Source organism: Crinia signifera, chromosome 1 (assembly GCF_055691185.1).
Source record: "Crinia signifera chromosome 1, ASM5569118v1, whole genome shotgun sequence".
Taxonomy (NCBI): domain Eukaryota; kingdom Metazoa; phylum Chordata; class Amphibia; order Anura; family Myobatrachidae; genus Crinia; species Crinia signifera.
This window is the reverse complement of record NC_139217.1, coordinates 377,429,342-377,447,083: the sequence shown is the minus strand read 5'-3', so window position 1 is coordinate 377,447,083 and position 17,742 is coordinate 377,429,342. Positions and strand designations below refer to the sequence as shown.

General features: G+C 39.3%; 1 protein-coding gene across 6 annotated transcripts in view; it reads left to right on the top strand.

The window, feature by feature from the left end:
- Nucleotides 1-17,742, top strand: part of HECTD4 (HECT domain E3 ubiquitin protein ligase 4) — a 203,551-nt gene that overhangs the window by 50,775 nt on the left and 135,034 nt on the right. For 3 of the 6 annotated variants that reach the window (XM_083151437.1, XM_083151436.1, XM_083151433.1), the window contains exons 5-9: nt 1,009-1,117; nt 5,314-5,452; nt 8,686-8,856; nt 13,671-13,863; nt 14,491-14,649. In XM_083151437.1, the coding sequence (XP_083007563.1) occupies nt 1,009-1,117; nt 5,314-5,452; nt 8,686-8,856; nt 13,671-13,863; nt 14,491-14,649 (771 nt within the window). Of the gene's footprint in view, nt 1-1,008; nt 1,118-5,313; nt 5,453-8,685; nt 8,857-13,670; nt 13,864-14,487; nt 14,650-17,742 lie in introns of all 6 variants that reach the window. The other 3 variants (XM_083151434.1, XM_083151435.1, XM_083151432.1) reach the window with 1 other exon arrangement.

Genomic DNA, 17,742 nt, shown 5'->3' with positions numbered 1-17,742 from the left:
TCTCTTATCTACCTATCTTTTGGTGGATGATAGATCTGCACGGTCTTGTTACATAGTCAAAACAATCAACAGGGAATTTGGCAGAGGGGAGTTACTAGCCAGCAGTTGAATTCTCCCCTTCCGGTGTGTACAGACGTGTAGATTCATAAGCAGGCTACTAATGTTGCTTTCTGATTTCTTTAAAATTTTGTTAACACATATACAGAAAAGAAGAAAAATATATAGGTGATATGAGGCTTTTTTAGATCTAATAATTAAAACATAGTATATGTAGTTATAAGACTTTGAGCATTATTACATTTCTCTCCTAGGGCATTGGTTCACAAACTTTATTAAATCATGGCACCCTGTTTCAGCATTTTGTTCTCTGGAAAAAAATATAAAATTAGTGGCCAGGTACATGGTGTTGTGCTTCTGTTTGTCCACATGGTTTATTGCCATCCATTAAAAATGCTTTTGCTTATCCGTTTGACCATAAATAATTGTATTTGTTTCAGTCCACCAACCCGAGGCAATCCCCCCTTCAAGAGCTTTGCGAACCACTGTCCTAAGGGTATACTTACCAAAGTGTGGGTTTCTAGAACTGGAAATGAACAAATCAGATTCTAGCTATTATCTTCTAGAAGGTGCTAGATAGATAAGTAAAACTTATTGGTTGCTATAGGCAACCACTCCACTTTTGTAAACCTGCACTTTAGTAAATGGGATGCAGTTAGTATCCCGGCGGTCAAAATCCTGATGCCGGAATCCCGACCACCAAAATCCCGACAATTTCTCCCTCTATGGGTGTTCACAACACCCATAGAGGGAGAATAAATTTGTGTGCCGAGCACAGCTCCCACACTTGTCGGGATTCCGCCGGGATTTAGTACCAATCCCTTAGTAAATATACCAAGTGTCTGTAGGTATGGGAACCTACAGTCCCTTCAGAAACCTAAGGTTTGTGATGTACTGGTTTATACCTTGTATTTTTCTCTTGCTGACTGAGCTCACTTTTTTACATTTCAGACGTGGACTTGGGTCGCTGCTTGGCATCAGATGGGCTTTACCTCTATACAACTAACTCAGTGGGCAGAGGCTTGAGCAAATTGGGATCTGGACTGCACGGCACTTTACGGTGAGTCTTCATTTTTACTGCAATGGCAAAAAGAATATGCTGTTCTGAAATCAGTACTTTGTGTGACTACTTGCTGAGCTTAAGTTGTTAATCTTTCTAAACGACCAAAAAACCTATTGAAAAGCATTCAACATTGGATGTTGGGTAAATACTATACTACTGCTATATGCACAAAGCCTAGCTAGACTAGAGATGTGGAGTTCTGATTTAGTCGGTTCTTATCACCAAAATTAGCGCAAGTTCGGATTTTGAAGATTGCCAATCCGATGTCATAGGTTTTGGATAGCCAATCTCTAAACTAGACACCATTCCCACTGAATTAATGATTAAGTATTGTTTCAAGATTACAGACCTTAAAGTGAAAATAAATCTATGTTTTCATCTGAATGCCTTGTAGTAGAGAAATGGGCAGCAGTCATTTATGTTTACATACAAGTTGTAAAGAAATTACTTTTGTAGTTTTAAAGGTCATGCCCTAAATGACTAATGTTCCCCATGTGCTATCTGGCACATTAAATATGGTTTATTTCCATCAAATTATTGTTCAAATGTTTCTTTTTTCCTCTGAAAGTTAACAAGTGTATATGTGCAAAACAACAAAAGTCGACCAATGAAGTGATTAGGCTGTGCCTTGCAGTACTTGCCTGTATATGTGATGTGGGAAGGTTATGTTGACATGCAATAGGGATGCGTCATAGAAATTGAAAATACACAACTCGATAGTACAAAAAGTAAAAACATAGAATAATTTAACTGCACAAATTAGACTTGCTGTAAGTTATTCATATTCATTTTGCAGTTCTTTACCAAATAATTTTTTTTTCTGCTTAGTTTAAATTCTAAAAACATAACCGTAATGTCAGTGGCTGTGCATGGCCGAATGGAGCAGTATTTGAATTGTTCCATCAAGTGCCGCCATTGTGCACAACACTTGAATTCCCCCCTGTAGAGGTCAAGAACAGCATTGGCCTTTTATTATATAGTTTACATTCTCTACACAGTACATCAGTGCTACAACAGGCCCTGCTCAAGCAATCACATACCCTCCAACATGACCCATTGCATTCGGTACACAATGCTCTGTTACTGGATGTCCCTGGTAATGTATGATTGTCATCACCTGTGTTGAAACAACCTTCTCGTCAATAACCTAGTTCCACACAGGTGCTGGCAATCCTACATTACCAGGGAAGTCCAGGAGCAGAGCATTGTGTACTGAATGCAATGGGTCAATTTTATTATAGCAACCTGAGAAGCTTTCACCCCAAGTGCATTTACCTATACAACAACCCTATTTTCCATGTGTTTCTCAATAAATAGTGTGGAATAAGAAAACCATTTCGTCACCCCGGCTCACTGTATCTTTAAATAAAGGCATACCCGCAACTCAAAATGTGAATGATCAAATAAATGATCCTTTCTGCTGAGGGCCCTGGACTGCTACCTGAAAACATCTTATCCTAATCTACACTGCACACTTGTATATTGATCAATGCCTAATACACTTTACATTAAAGAACACACTACTCCTCCTTTTTGCTATCTCTGTTTTACTTGCACTGATATTTTCAAGATGTGGCTGCCCACAGTTCTTATCTCTTATCTACCTATCTTTTGGTGGATGATAGATCTGCACGGTCTAGTTACATAGTCAAAACAATCAACAGGGAATTTGGCAGAGGGGAGATACTAGCCAGCAGCTGAATTCTCCCCTAAAGGTGCCCACAGACGCATCGATCCCGGCGTGTGTTCTGTGCTTAACTAGCACACATAGCATCACATCGTATGCCTTGTGCATGCGATGCTATGCGATAAAAAACTAGTACAAAAAGTATGTGCAGCACATCCATCGCATAGCATCGCACCGCCGGGATCGGTGCGTGTGTGGGCACCATAAGACTCTGTTAACTGTTTGAGTGCCAACATCTGTGAGAAATGTGCAAAACATCCACTAAATATGCCATCATCGCTCACATTTGTTATATAAAATTAAAGGTACTTTTATACCTTCACGGCTCCGATCGCATGCCATATGTAGTGGCATGCGATGCGATGCGATTTTTTTCCGAGTTTTTTATGTATATGTTGTAAAAATCGCATGCCATGCGATGGCATGCGATATTGATCACAAATGCATCCAAATGCATTTAAATTAGTAGCAAACATGTTAAATGCACCCCAAATGTCTTTTTTTCCACACTGTACAACCCCCACTATCAACACCAACCCGAAGCGTGGCGAGCGGCGGCGGTACGCGTCTATACTGTATTTTTCAACACACCCTGTACATTACCTTGTAATTTGTTTTTTGTTTGCTATGTACGGCGCTGCGGACACTTTGCGGCGCCTTATAAATAAACGTACTACTACTACGCGTCCTACGACCTTTTCATACCCCCACTATCCACGTCGGCGTGGAGTTGAGATTAGAAAGTGTGGCGAGCGCAGCGAGCCACCGAGCCCGAAGCGTGGCGAGCGCAGCGGATACCTGTGAAGCCCGCGAGGGGACGCGGATACCTGTGAAGGTATCCGCGGGGCTCGCCACGCTTCGGGCTCGGTGGCTCGCTGTGCTCGCCACACTTTCTATTCTCAACTCCACGCCGACGTGGATAGTGGGGGTATGAAAAGGTCGTAGGACGCGTACCGCCGCCCCTCGCGGGCTCGCTGCGCTCGCCACGCTTCGGGTTTGCGTTCATAGTGGGGGTGGTACAGTAACAAATGCCCTTTGGGGTGCATTTAACATGATTTCAACACATGTCAATGATTTCTTTGAAAAATGGCATCGCATCGCATGACCTCGCATGCGATGCGATTTATTCTTATGCGATGCACATCGTGGGAGCCATGATACTACAAAAGTACCAAATTAAATAATAAAGTTCTATAAAATGGTATTATATTTCCTATATAAGTTAAGCATTAGAGATAATTATGATGAATAAAAATGTTTGCTTAGCAATTTTCACACCTTTTTGACAAATTCACTTGGGAATTAGAGGCTTAAGCAGTGAGGGAAGTAACATGGTAAATGACCATTATAATTAACAGTTGTGATGTCAATAAATTTATTACTACAGTACATGAATAGCAAAGGGGTCAATTCAATTAAATGCAAGTTGCCGTTCTCTGAATTTGCTTTGCAAATTGATTTTGCAATCAATTAGAAACTAGCATTGAACCAGTCCGAGTAAATTTGCATTTTTCCGTTCAAACCTCACTAAGGGCCGGATGTATTGAGCTTCACAAAGTGAGAAAATAGAGAGTGAAAAACAACCAACCAATCAGCTTGGCTGGGTTTTGAAAAATGACAGATAGGAGCTAATTGGCTGGTTGTTTATCACTCTCTCTGGCCCTAGGGTGACACCTAGAACTGATATTCCTTGGACACCATGCAAAACCCCTGCTCATGAGAGGTTACAGGATAAAGCCAGGTACACTCTGGGCAATATATTGTCCATTCTATAGAATTGATAATATATGCTTTGCAGAACAGCGGGGTGTGCATAAGATTTATCTGTGAAAGCTGTTGTTCAGCACTATTGTGCCGGCCCGGCAGCTATATCTTGAGATATATTGATACATCAGCTTGTGTGTATTGAGCTCTAAAGTGGGCGGGCAACTTTAAATGTGTGCCCAGTTGTCATGTCCAGTTAGTACGTGTGTTTGCCTACCAGATGCGTCCACTCTGACAGTAGAAATATCTGCCATACAGTATGTATAGCAATGCTGTACTATTATGCAAGAAAGCAGAGTTCAGTGGAAGGAAGAATCTTGAAAGTTAAATATAGTCCATTCCAAAGAGGACAAAGTCATTAAGAAAATATTTGGTTGACTCGATGGATGAGGAAGAGGCATATTTTAGAGATGTTGAAGTATTATGGCCAGACTGTGCATGGCAGCAGTAAGATGTGAGAAGGCAAAGGGGTCCTGAATGGCAAGGTGGTGACATTAAGGTCAATTTTCTGCATGTTTAGCTTTCAAAACCGTTGGAACATGTAGGAAGCGCTGGGGAGAGGTCAGGGGAGGAGAGGTAAGTTTTTTTGAGTATTCTTAGCATAAAGGTGGTAATGTAGATCTAAGGCGCTTAGGAGTTCTCCAAGGTAGGCTGTGTAGAGGGAGAAGAAAGCTAGAGAGACATTGCTCATATTATGACTTGAATAAACAGATGGCACTATAATGCAGTTATTTCTTTTCAGAGGCTTTGTTTACTGTCGAAATGAGGAGCTGGAAACTGGTTGGATTGCCTATGGAAATGGAAAACTCCTTCACCGACCAGCATCTTTTGATAACAAGCCTCATTTTCTTTTCCAGATAATCGATCAGCATACCCTTCAGGTAATTATTAAGTGTTTCATTTAGACAGAGTACATTTTGGGGGCTGAATGCAGTCGCCATCATGGGCATAATCTCTCCACCAAATAAACAAATGTATAGTAGGAAAAACTTGCCAAATTCAGTTTGAAGTAAACTGGCTCTGTAGGTAAAACCGGAAGTCACAGAAAGCTGCAGAACACATAGTACTACGTATAGAAAATATAGAAGTGCTGGATTAAAGCGTATGGTTACAATACAAAAGTTTGAACGATACAATTTTAAATGTTTATATTCATTTCTGTACTGTTAACACATTTCTTTGTTTTCTAGTCATACAATGTATTCAATTGCAGTATTTGATATTATTATGGTGTAAATGTATCGAACGGTGATAACCCAAAAAGGGTTATTACTGCTTCTCAAAAATGTATTAAGACTGTGTTGGCCTATGGCAAATAATTGTACTTAACATGCCTGGTGCAACATTAAAACTAAAGCAATGTTGACCGTCCAGCGCTTATGTGGATCGCGGCTTCCAAGTTTACTTCGACATGGCGTTACTCACCTGGCTAATGCTTGCCCACAGAACTTTGTGCTAAGCTTAAATCATTTTTATGTCTGACCTGTTGAGTAAAACCCTAGCTATTGGAGAGTTCTCATTTATTTTGATGAAAGTTTCTGTTGATTGTCATTCATATGTGTGGGTAATAAGCTGTTCTGCCTGTTATTGTGGTTAACATGTAACACTATTATTGTTAATGTTAGTTGCTTGCATTTCCCACTTTAGAGACACCCCAATACTTTTTATGTTCCCATTTATTTAATATTTTGTATTTTCATTATTCTCTTCCCATCCCACATCTGTGCTAGGCAATGGTTATCTCTGCCTTTTGTGGATGAAAAATATACTCCCAAATAAGTTGATGTCACCCCATTTCTGCATAATATGTAATTTTAGAAATGATTCATTCAATTCTCTCTCCCTCGTGAGTCATATTAGCTTTTTAGTTATCTCACACAATGCGTAAGGGCATAAGATGTGTTATCTCTATTTGTAGTTTGCATGTGAGAGAATATATATTTTATACAGTATATATATATTAAAAAAATTGATTAATACAGGTTGAGTATCCCTTAGCCAAATATCCGTTATCCAAATTATTCCGAAAGCCCATAGTCATGTAATTTTTTTTTACATTTTTTTGTGCTAAAGGCATTTCTGGGGATAGGATATGTAACTGGCACTAAATATGTGCAAGAAAATTACTGCTCGGCATTCAAATTCAATACCTGATATAGTACACAAACTTTGTTTTATGTTTTTGAAACTTTGTTTCCTGCACAAATAAAATATATTTGTGTGTATTTCATGTGTTAGATGTTTTTATACAACATAAATGCAAGATTCCTTATTGAAATAAAAAAATATTCAGAAATACGGAATAATCCGTTAACCTATAATACTAGTTTACCTCCTTAGATTTGACTGAATATTTCTTTTGGGTCTGAATATGGTTAGGATATTTCCAGTCTCTGTACATGTTAAATATATAAATTTGTGAAATGTGAGGTATTTGTTAGGGCAATGGTCTCCCAACAGGAGAGTGCTGCAACTGCAACAAGTTTGGGGACCACAATAAGGCCCTGTTATAGTAGAGTAATAGGGACTGTCCTTCTGGTAGGGTGTGTCTTCTGTAATGTTCTTCGTGTAGTGTCGTGATTGCACAGATTTGTGAAAAGCTAGCTAGTTGTGCATGCACTTCCATGGGGACCACTTGTCCTTCATCCCCCCTCCCAAATGGTGTTCTGATACTGTCCAAGTTGTCAGCAAGGAGGGCTATAGCTGGTAATGCAAGCTATTAGGGCAATTTGGATGGTAGTTGTTGGGGAATCACAAAAACGAAATAATTTGTTGACTGCTGCTCTTTTAGGCACCCCATTCCCTGTTTACTTAATTAGAAGAACTTGGCTCAGGCGAGTATGTGTGCTGGTTATGATATTCACAAAATGATGTAAACTATTTTCAATGCTCTGCAGAGCCGTTTGCAGTAATATCGTATCATTAAGTGCATTAATGGGTCTGATGTGTTAATAGGAAGGGTGAGAAATGTATTGAGCTTGTGTTTATCAGTTGAGTGTGTGCTTTTCAGCATAGGGGACAGTGGGGCAGATTTATTAAGCCTGGGGAAGTGATAAAGTGGCCGGTGATCACGTGCCAGCCAATCCACTCCTAACTGACATTTTTCAAACCCGGCCTGTAACTTGGCAGTAAGAGCTGATAGGCTTGTACATTATCACTGGCCGCTTGATCACTTCACCAGCCTTATAAATCTGCTCCAGTGTTAGAATCACTTGCCTATATAAGAGATGTGAATAAGTTGCTTTTTAAATTAGTATTTAGACCAGGCATGTCCAAACTATGGCCCTCCAGCTGTTGTGAAACCAAAAGTCCCACCATGCCTTGCCACAGTTTGCTAATAGGGAATGCTAAAACTGTGGCAAGGCATGCTGGGATGTGTAGTTTCACAACAGCTGGAGGGCCACAGTTTGGACATGCCTTTAGACCTTGCATCTCTTTCCCTAGTTGCTGTTACCTTCCGCATTGCCAGCTTTCTGGAGGACTGGTAGCTGGAGTTAGCAGCTTGGTCACACTCTCAGTTCCGTTTTCCTGTGCCAGACTTGTCTTTCACTTACATATTGTCAATCAAAATTTGATGTGTATTGTTGGCCAGATAGAGATCTTCTGTTACTATATTGTTAGGCGAGTATAGAATCTAAATTGGGATATCCTTTATACCCAAGAGTGCTGAGTCTACAGTCAGGTCAGCAGTTTAAAATGAAAATCCCATTTTGCTGAACCATGTTGCAATGTGATATGCCAGCTAAGGCGCTACTTGAGGTATAGTTAGATTAGGTAGCTCAGTATAATAATAGCCATCCGTACAAGGCATTTACAATACGTAATCTCATCTTAAATTATCGTTCATATAAGCAAAAGTGTTAATGTATGGGGAGCTTTTATTGGATATTGAACAAAATGTCTTTTATGAGAAATAAGAAATGGAAGCATGGTTGCTGTGCTTTCAAATTTGGAAGTACTTTTTAATTAAACATTTATATGATTAGTTTATTATGTAAATTTATTATTTTTGTGTCCCTATTGAATGTACATAATCTACACTATTTTTTTTCTTGCAATAACTATTTGTATATGTACAAACTTGACAATATTATACTGATGCTTTTATTTGTAGATCTCTCAGATAATCACCATGCCAGCCAATCATTTTCCTGTCGGTAGCAATATGACAACAGTGCACCTATCCTCAGATGGTACATACTTCTATTGGATCTGGTCTCCAGCGAGCCTTAATGAGAAGACTCCCAAAGGACACTCTGTTTTCATGGACATCTTTGAACTAAGTGTAAGATAATACGGTCTTCTTATACTAGTTGTATTATGTAAATAGGGTGCATTTATGGCAGGAATGTAAAAAAAAATGTGTAGAAGTAAGTCCTTTTCATTTTTAAATCGTTGTTTTGTTTGTTACATTAATGATTAGGGTAACTACATATCATACAATCATATTCGAGAAAAATATGTGGTACAGTATAGTGCATCCAAAAAATGCACCAGTTTAAACTGAGAAAGATCTCTGGAAATGAGCGGATACAAAGTCGAGCAGTAAATAGTATAATTGCAGTTAAGATGTAATCACTCTGCAAATATCACTGTTCCTAATATCAAAGTTCATGATTTAAAACCACCATTGGTTTTGACGCTCTGCTTTCATTTGTATTGAAGTCTGATTATGGAGCTGTGAGGTTAGATATTAGCAGCAGTCCTTTACACTTATTGTTGTTAGTAGTCTTCTAGTTGGAGGGGACATTCACGTGTTCAAGGAAGTTAATTGCACATAAAACTGTTTGGAGTGTTATATACAGTAGTATGCTTGTAATATATTCCAATCAATAGGATAGCCCAGTGGTTCCCAAACTTTTTTGAATCATGGCATCCTAAAGTGTCAGAACTAGGCCAAAAAATAATGTAGAAAAAAAAAAAAATGAAATTATGTAGATTACGTTGATCTGTCATCCTTTGCGTCAGTTTTGTGGTGAAGGACCAGATTATGAGGCAGATTTATTATCAGGTTCATAACATTCTTTATTAATCCCCTTTTGCTTCACCACTTTATCGTGGTGAAGCTGCAGTGCAAATCGCCAGAATGTATTATTTTATAATTGTTCGTTATGGGAGTGCGTTATCCCCTCCCATCGGGGATATGCATCCTCCCATAACGTGTGTGTGCGCTCCTCCCCGGCTGTGTGTTCTGCGCAGTTTTCCTTTTGTTCGGCGCTGCTTGTTGGTCTCCGCCGTTTTCAAATTAAAACTGCGCATGCTCCGGATTAGGTTCGCCTGGGTTGAGGTATACCCGGCGCATGCTCTGTTTTCATTTCAAGATGTCGGAGACCAGGAAGCAGGAAATTTATGGCAAAAATAAGCGGAGAGCGCGTGCCCACAAATCAGTTTAATAAAGAAGGTAGGAGGCAGGATCCTACTATTAAATAACATCCCTGCGCTATGCCTCCTGCCCCGCACTGCCAAACCTTAAAAACCCACATCACGGGTGTCGTATATCAGGGGGAAGAGCTCTCCCCTGCCATAATGCATGGGGATAGCACATATTCCCCTGATAGTCACTTGAAAAAAATCTACCCCTCTGTTTTGATTGGCAGCCACAATCACTGGTTTTGTCTATTACATTGACCATAAATACTTTGAATTGGTCCTGGACCACCAATCCGTGGCGCCCCGCAAAGGCTCAGGAGGCACACAATGTTGCCACAGCACACAGTTTGGGAACCACTGGGATAGCCTATTGTGACTTTAAATGCATACAATAATATCCTGCTATTTTATTTTACTCAATGTATTCATTCCTTTTATAGTTAATTGCTATCCTCGCTTGTAAATTTTAAACTGGTGGAAGAGGTTAAATTAGTATTATAAATTATAGAACGTACATGTAAAACTGGTTGCGAAACCCATTCATGGAAACCAAAAACTGGACACTATTTGCACATTTCAACTCTGCATCTCAGGAGGCGCTGTGCTGAAATTTCGTGCTCCCCTCACACGGCTCTTCACTTCCTAATGGAGCAACAATTGAAATTGCTTCGTCAGTCACTATCAAATAGCAGCAACAGCGTAAAACAATTGAATTGCCGTTTCTAAGTTATAATGAAACAATGTAGGCCCAATTTCTGGAAGCTTATCAGTAGAGATCTAGGATTTTGTGCCATGCCCCTTTCTTGTTCTGGATATCTGCCATAAATATAGATTCTGACCTAGCTTTTGGTTATGCACAGTACACTTTTTTGTTGGAAGTAGTGTATAAACAATTTTTCATTATCTTATGTGAGAAATGTAATGGGCTAAGTTTAGGGACAATCTGGAATCATTACTTGCTGTGTAGCAAAAGCTAATGTCATTCCTGCAACTTAAGTGCCACATGATAGTCCCTTCTGCAAACATTGGGGCACTGCTAGATTGCAGAAGTGTATTCTGTTGTGTATCTTGTTGTCTGCAATATGGAGCTTCCAGAGTCTCTGATACAAAGCATAAATGCTATACAAGGTGTTCCTTTTGTGTTCAGTCACTGTGTGCTGCAGCAAACTTGCACAGGGTTTAGTCATTCCTGGTGGCAGGTGGATAATGTAGGTGTGGTCACATTACAATTTCTCAATATTGGAGGGGAGTTATTGGCCACATTGTACTTTATGTTTGCTTATCATTTACACATGACCATAAAATTAAATGAGAAAATGTCAATTGTTTCCCTACTAAAGTTTAAAAAATATACAGATGTGTCAACATTTATCTTGGTTTTATTGTGCCATGTATGGCACAATTTGGCACACTTTGGACTTAGAATCCATCTACTTGCTAAATTTGGAACAAAAGCTAAGCCATGTTTTACATGTTGTGACAAATTGAGAAAAAAAACCCAAGATTTATATGGACACATCTGTACGTACACCCTTCTTTTTGACCATTGACAAGTGTGGATGCATTTCTTTTTTTTCGAAAATGTTTTGCTCCCTGACCCCCCCCCCCCCCTTACTGTAAAACATTTATTTCAGTAAGTCAAACAGTAGTGAGAGTTAGTGTATATGGGCGCTTAGGTGATCTAATTCATTTAATAAAAAATAGTGTATAAATACGCACAAAATCAGGTTGTTCCACTGTGTCTGATGTCCAATCAGTTTTAGTACCAAGATATTAACCACTTTTTTTTAGGGGAAATAGTGTTCCTCAGAAGGATGTGGTGGTCCAATGTGGTGTTCTAGAAAATAACCTTCAGTACGTCTTCAAGGTTTAGAAGGAGATTAGCACATTCGGATTGGTGAAGCTGGGACCAACAGCAAACAGCAATAAAATATGGGTTCAGTGTAGAGGAAGTGCACAGTTCAACTCCCTAAGCAGGAACATTTCCTGCTTAGGGAGTTGAACTGTGCACTTCCTCTACACTGAAGTTGCAGCTGAACCCCCTTGAACTGCTTGGGAGCTTTCAGGGTTGCAGGGTCTTATGCAGTCCTTTTGCATACCTTGTATCGCATGTGATCCCAGCAAGTGCTGCCGGAGGCTGTCCCATCCAACAGACAGCACTTGTGATTTAGGGGCTCCAATCCAATGTGCACAGGACTGCAGATCGGATTTAAAACACATGAGATTTGCTTGATTTCTCAGCTTGATATGTGTCAGAATAGGCAAAATCGCATGAGTGTATGGCCAGCTTCCACCCCCCCCCCCTTTTCTAGTTGCCTAATTGTAATAGTAATTCCGTTAATACTAAATATTCTCATTTGTAGATTTAACTAATTTCGAAAATGGCTCTAGAAAAATGTTCTAGCAAAGCTCTTCCCCGGATTATGATTATCTCTATACCAGCTATCAGTATTTATTACCGATGTGCAGTAATCCTTTAATAATAAGCTAATTCATTAACAAAATGTTACAATGTCTCCATACCACCTTTAGCAGGCCACAGGAATTGCCATCTACTTTGGTTCTGGTGGTTTATATGAGAGAGAAAGTAGGAATTTTTTTTTTTTTTTACAAATCCTTTTTCTGCTTTAACAGACTGTTCCTGCATCAGTTTGCAAATAGACTGAAGCCGAATACAACCAAAATACAACAAGACTGAAGCCAAGTACAATCAAATGGTGGGGTAAGTGTGAAGCTCCCACATGCGGTTTTCTTTTAAAGCTGTACAAGAAATCAGATATGGGAGCTTTACACTTACCCCACCATTTGAATCCGATTTTTGCCTACATCTGAGGTATTTACAATGCATATACTATTGAATAGGAAGTTAAACCACACCATTTAATTTTACTGGGTTAAAGCCTGTTCATTATTTGGTTGTATTAGACTTCAGCCTATTCGCAAACTGATGTGTGAACAGTCTGCAACAGCTGGTTTTACCTATTAATTTACCCCTGAAGAAGTCTAAGGAATGAAACGCAGAGGTTTAAAAGTGCATTGTTCAAATATTCAGCTGGTAATTTGATTATCTGCAGTTATGGTCTTCAAGGAGAACCAAATGAGCATTACTTAATCTTTCAGCATTCAATGCAAACATGTATACTGAACTTTTATCATTACAAATCCTGCACTCGTTCTACAGGAATCTTGTTCTTATGTTAAATCTGAAATACTGTTTTTTAAGGGAACTTTTTTATTTCTGGAGGATGATAAATGTCAATGATATATCCTATAGCTTTGGAAAAATTTCCTACTAGGGGTGTATTAACTACTGAAAGGCTTATTTTTTGGTGTTTGTTATTGAATTCTGACTAACAGAGGATCCTTTTAGAGGAACAGCCACTATTTGTGTATTAAGCATTTCTGTGGTTTGTGTTTATATGGTATACTGTGTAATATAGATGTGTTTGTGTGTTATTTCACCTTTATATATTCACTTCTTTTATATAATGTGTCCTACTGTACATTTAAGTTCTATTTTTACTAGTTCCTATATAACATGGACTTACAGTACGCTTTGTTTATAAGACTTGCAGGAAGAAAGATATGTGCCATTGTGTGCTGGTGTCTATTCTCAACCCTGTAACTGTTTGTTTCTGTACAATACTTCTGAAGTTTCATTTCGTCAGCCTTTCCAGATATTAGAATTTCAATTTAATCATAGTTTTTCTATATGCATATCTCGCTTAGGTGGAAAATGGCGTGCACATGGCAAGCCCCCTTCATGAGCGCATCATACTAATGAGAAAAGAGGGGGAGTCTGCAAAAAGTATAAATGAAATGCTGCTCAGTAGACTGTCCAGATACAGAGCTTCTCCTTCAGCAACTCTAGCCGCCCTCACTGGATCAACTATTTCCAACACACTGAAAGAGGACCAAACTGGTAAGGCTGCCCCTTTTATGGGGGAGTATAATAATATGGTATTCTGTATTCTAATACATTTTAAATTATTTATTTACTTTTTTTTTATCTTTATTAAATTAAAATATTTGCTACAAAGGGCTGTATATGTACATATAAAAAATGTAAATAAAAATATTGAGCGTCTGAGTGTGCAGAGTGTACTGCATACCCCCCAGGGACATGAGAGTACTGAAGACTAGGGATGGCCTACAACGGATCAAAATCATGGATGATTCATGGTCAAAACAGAATACTTTTCTATTGATGGGGGAGAACCATATATACCATACATCGATGGTGCAGTTGGATTTTTACTGCACATTACTTATTGTTCACCGGGTAGGGTTCACCGGTGATTAATAAATACAATGTGCCAAATGTAATAGGATGAGAGTTTCAGAAAGTGAGAGATTTTGGGAGACTTTTCCTATTTTTTTTTTTTTTTTTGAAGCAGCAATCAATTACATGGCAAAATCAACCTGCGTTTGATTGTCAATGATTGCCACTTTAAAAAAATGGGAACACTCTCCCAAAATCTCTCACTTTCTGAAACTTTCATTCTATTACATTTGACCCAATATCTCTTAAACTTCTTTGTTACAGCAGCAAATACAAGCTGTGGCCTGCCACTGAAAATGTTAAGGAAGACCCCAATGTATACATGTGGCACATACTTGGTTCTTATTGTACCACCCCCTGGAGGTTCTGGAAGCTCAGCCACACGATCTCTGTTTGGTGGAACTAGTGGGTTGTCATCTCTAAAAAGTAAGTGTCCATATCAGTCTACTCCATTTATCTCTTGTTGTTTTGCGCTTTGCTCTGGTCACTCTGGTCATCTTCTCTTGTGCTCTATTTAGAAGCATATGCATCTCTCTTCTCTACACCTTTCTCATAGACCTAGTCACTATTAATTGTACAGTAAAATGTCTCCTTTTCGCCCATGTGTTTTTTCTCCTATGTTTTGCTTCTCTGTTCTCACTTTATACTGTCCCATTTGATGGAAACAAAGTTGAATTGCAGGAAGTTTATGTATGAATGATAAGTATGGTCAGGAGCGTATCCAGGAAAATATAACAGGGGGCACCATGTTTGGGGATGCCTTGGCCTTTTAAGTAATGTCAGACATCTGAGTACTTGAACATCTAGTGGAGCTGCGACCTGAGCTTATGAAAGAATAGTGTCTTCAGGAAATTCCATTGCTGATTTGTGTCCAGCACAGAGGGCTCTGGCTGCATAGTACACGTTCTTCTCTCTTCCTCCTGCCCCTTGTTTCCTGGCAGACTGCATGCTGATTAGTCACATCTGTAACTTCAAATGTCATTGCTGCTGGGCCCCTAGCAAGTACACACATACATGGGTATTCTGGATATTAGAAACAAGAGGGTGGAAAGGGCATCTCTGGAGACACAAAACATCAACTCCTACAGCACAACAAGACCATCACCTGATTTCATCATTAACTACAAGTCATTAGAAAAGTTAATACAAAAAGAAACACAGGTCTGGTGGGATAAACATTTCATACAATGGTACACTGACCATAACCTCATCCCTAAGGGACTCAAAATAAAGAAAAAACCCACCCATTATACAGATGACCTTGACTTTCTACAACAATGGGATGACACTCTACACAACTGTTCATTAGATCTAATGAGACTACTGATACGCAAAAACAATAGTGAGTTAGAAACACTGTCGACATCCATAGAAAATACGTACAAGAACATTGAACCATATACAAAAGAACCAGGGTACGCAGAGATAGAAGAGATATCACAAAAAAGATTGACACGCAAAGAGAACGACATCATCAACATTAAAATCAAAAAGGTACACCGTGACACAAAACCCAAATTAATTGAGACTATACAACACACCAAAAAAATCAACGTCAAACCACAAACAAAACGCACATACAAGACATCGGGGTCACTACTACCCAGACCACTCAATTGCACAAACAAACACAAATACAACAACAGCGGCTTGACCTACCAACAGTATATGACCAAGCTACATAAGGAAACTGCAGTACATACCAATAATAGGACAATATCCATAACCTCAGAGACAGAATCAGACTCTAGTCTAGATACCACGGGCCACACCTCCTTTTCAGTATACGAAATCGAGGACGACAAAGACTACGACCATCTCACCAGACTCTCATTCGACCAAGGGTGGGTAACAACACAACGCAACTTCAACACCAACCCATCAAACACCATCACCACTCACAACCTTAGCAACAGTACCACTCTTCAAGACCACACGGATAGGGTGACAACCACTCCTTCAACAACATGTATTGCACCCATATCAGAAGCTCCTACTTGGGGAGATCATTTTTTAGACACGGAGGCAGGTCGTCAGGCCTGCCTAACACCCATCACCAGCAACCACACACAAAACAAAAAGAAAAGACACATAAATCTAGAAGAGGTTGTAGAGGAGGTGACACCAAAAAAACAAAAACACATCAACATACCACAATAGAACCCACCAACAAACACACTCAGATATTCAATCTGAGTGACACTACATTGTCTCAACAGCAACTTGATGTCCTTACAAAAGGCCTCAAGTTTGCTCCAAACAAGAAACCAGATAAATTTGACACATACTGCGACTTACAGGCCTTCATACGAAAACTCTGTCTGAAGAAGTACTTCATGACAAACCCAATCATCAGAAACAGTAACACAACCCCTGACCGATATTCACATACGACGTTAAAACCCAAGTCCACCTTCAATCCTACACATATCAAGAGCCACCAGATCAAAACATTTGAATCACTAGTCACAGAAGACCTGGACCAATTGACCACAACCAACCACAATAAATACAAACAGAACATGACAGCAAGCGAAAGACAAGCACTTAAAAACTTAGAACACAACAACCAGATCATAATAAAACCGGCAGATAAAGGGGGTGGCATAGTCATACTTAACAAATCAGATTACATCACTGAATCCCTTAGACTTCTTGAAGACAAAAACACATATCAGGTACTACCTAATGACCCCACATCCAAATTTAACAAAGAACTCCATGTTTTACTTAACACAGGCCATACAACAGGAATCCTCAATAAAGCAGAACACAACTTCATCAAACAAACACATCCAAAAATTCCTGTTTTTTATTACCTACCGAAAATACACAAAAACTTACAAAAACCACCTGGACGACCAATAATCTCAGGCATTGACTCCATCAGCTCCAACTTAGCACAGTACACTGACACCTTCCTTCAAGACATTGTAAAAAACCTACCATCGTACATAAGAGATACCACTGACCTCATCACCACACTGCAAACAATAGAATGGAAAGAAGATTACTGGCTGGTCACCAGTGACGTCACATCACTGTACACCGTCATTAAACATCACCAAGGTTTGGATAGCACCAGACATTTCCTCCATAAAACACAAAAATTACAACAGAACCAAATACAGTTCATCATCGACTCCATTGACTACATATTACACCACAACTATACATGGTTCAATGGCACTTTCTACTTACAGACAACGGGGACCGCCATGGGATCGAAAGTGGCGCCCAGTTACGCCAACCTCTTTATGGGCAAGTGGAAGGAGGACTACATATGGGGTGAGCGTGACTGGAGCGCCAATTTGATCCTATGGCGGAGATATATAGATGACTGCATTTTCATTTGGAAGGGCACTTACGACTCATTAGAACAATAAATGCAATATCTCAACGACAATGACAGAAATCTACAATTCACCTCAACGGCTAGCCAAAAAACAGTACAATTCCTTGACCTAGAAGTTTTCATAGAATCCAATCAAATTCACACAAAAACATACAGGAAACAGG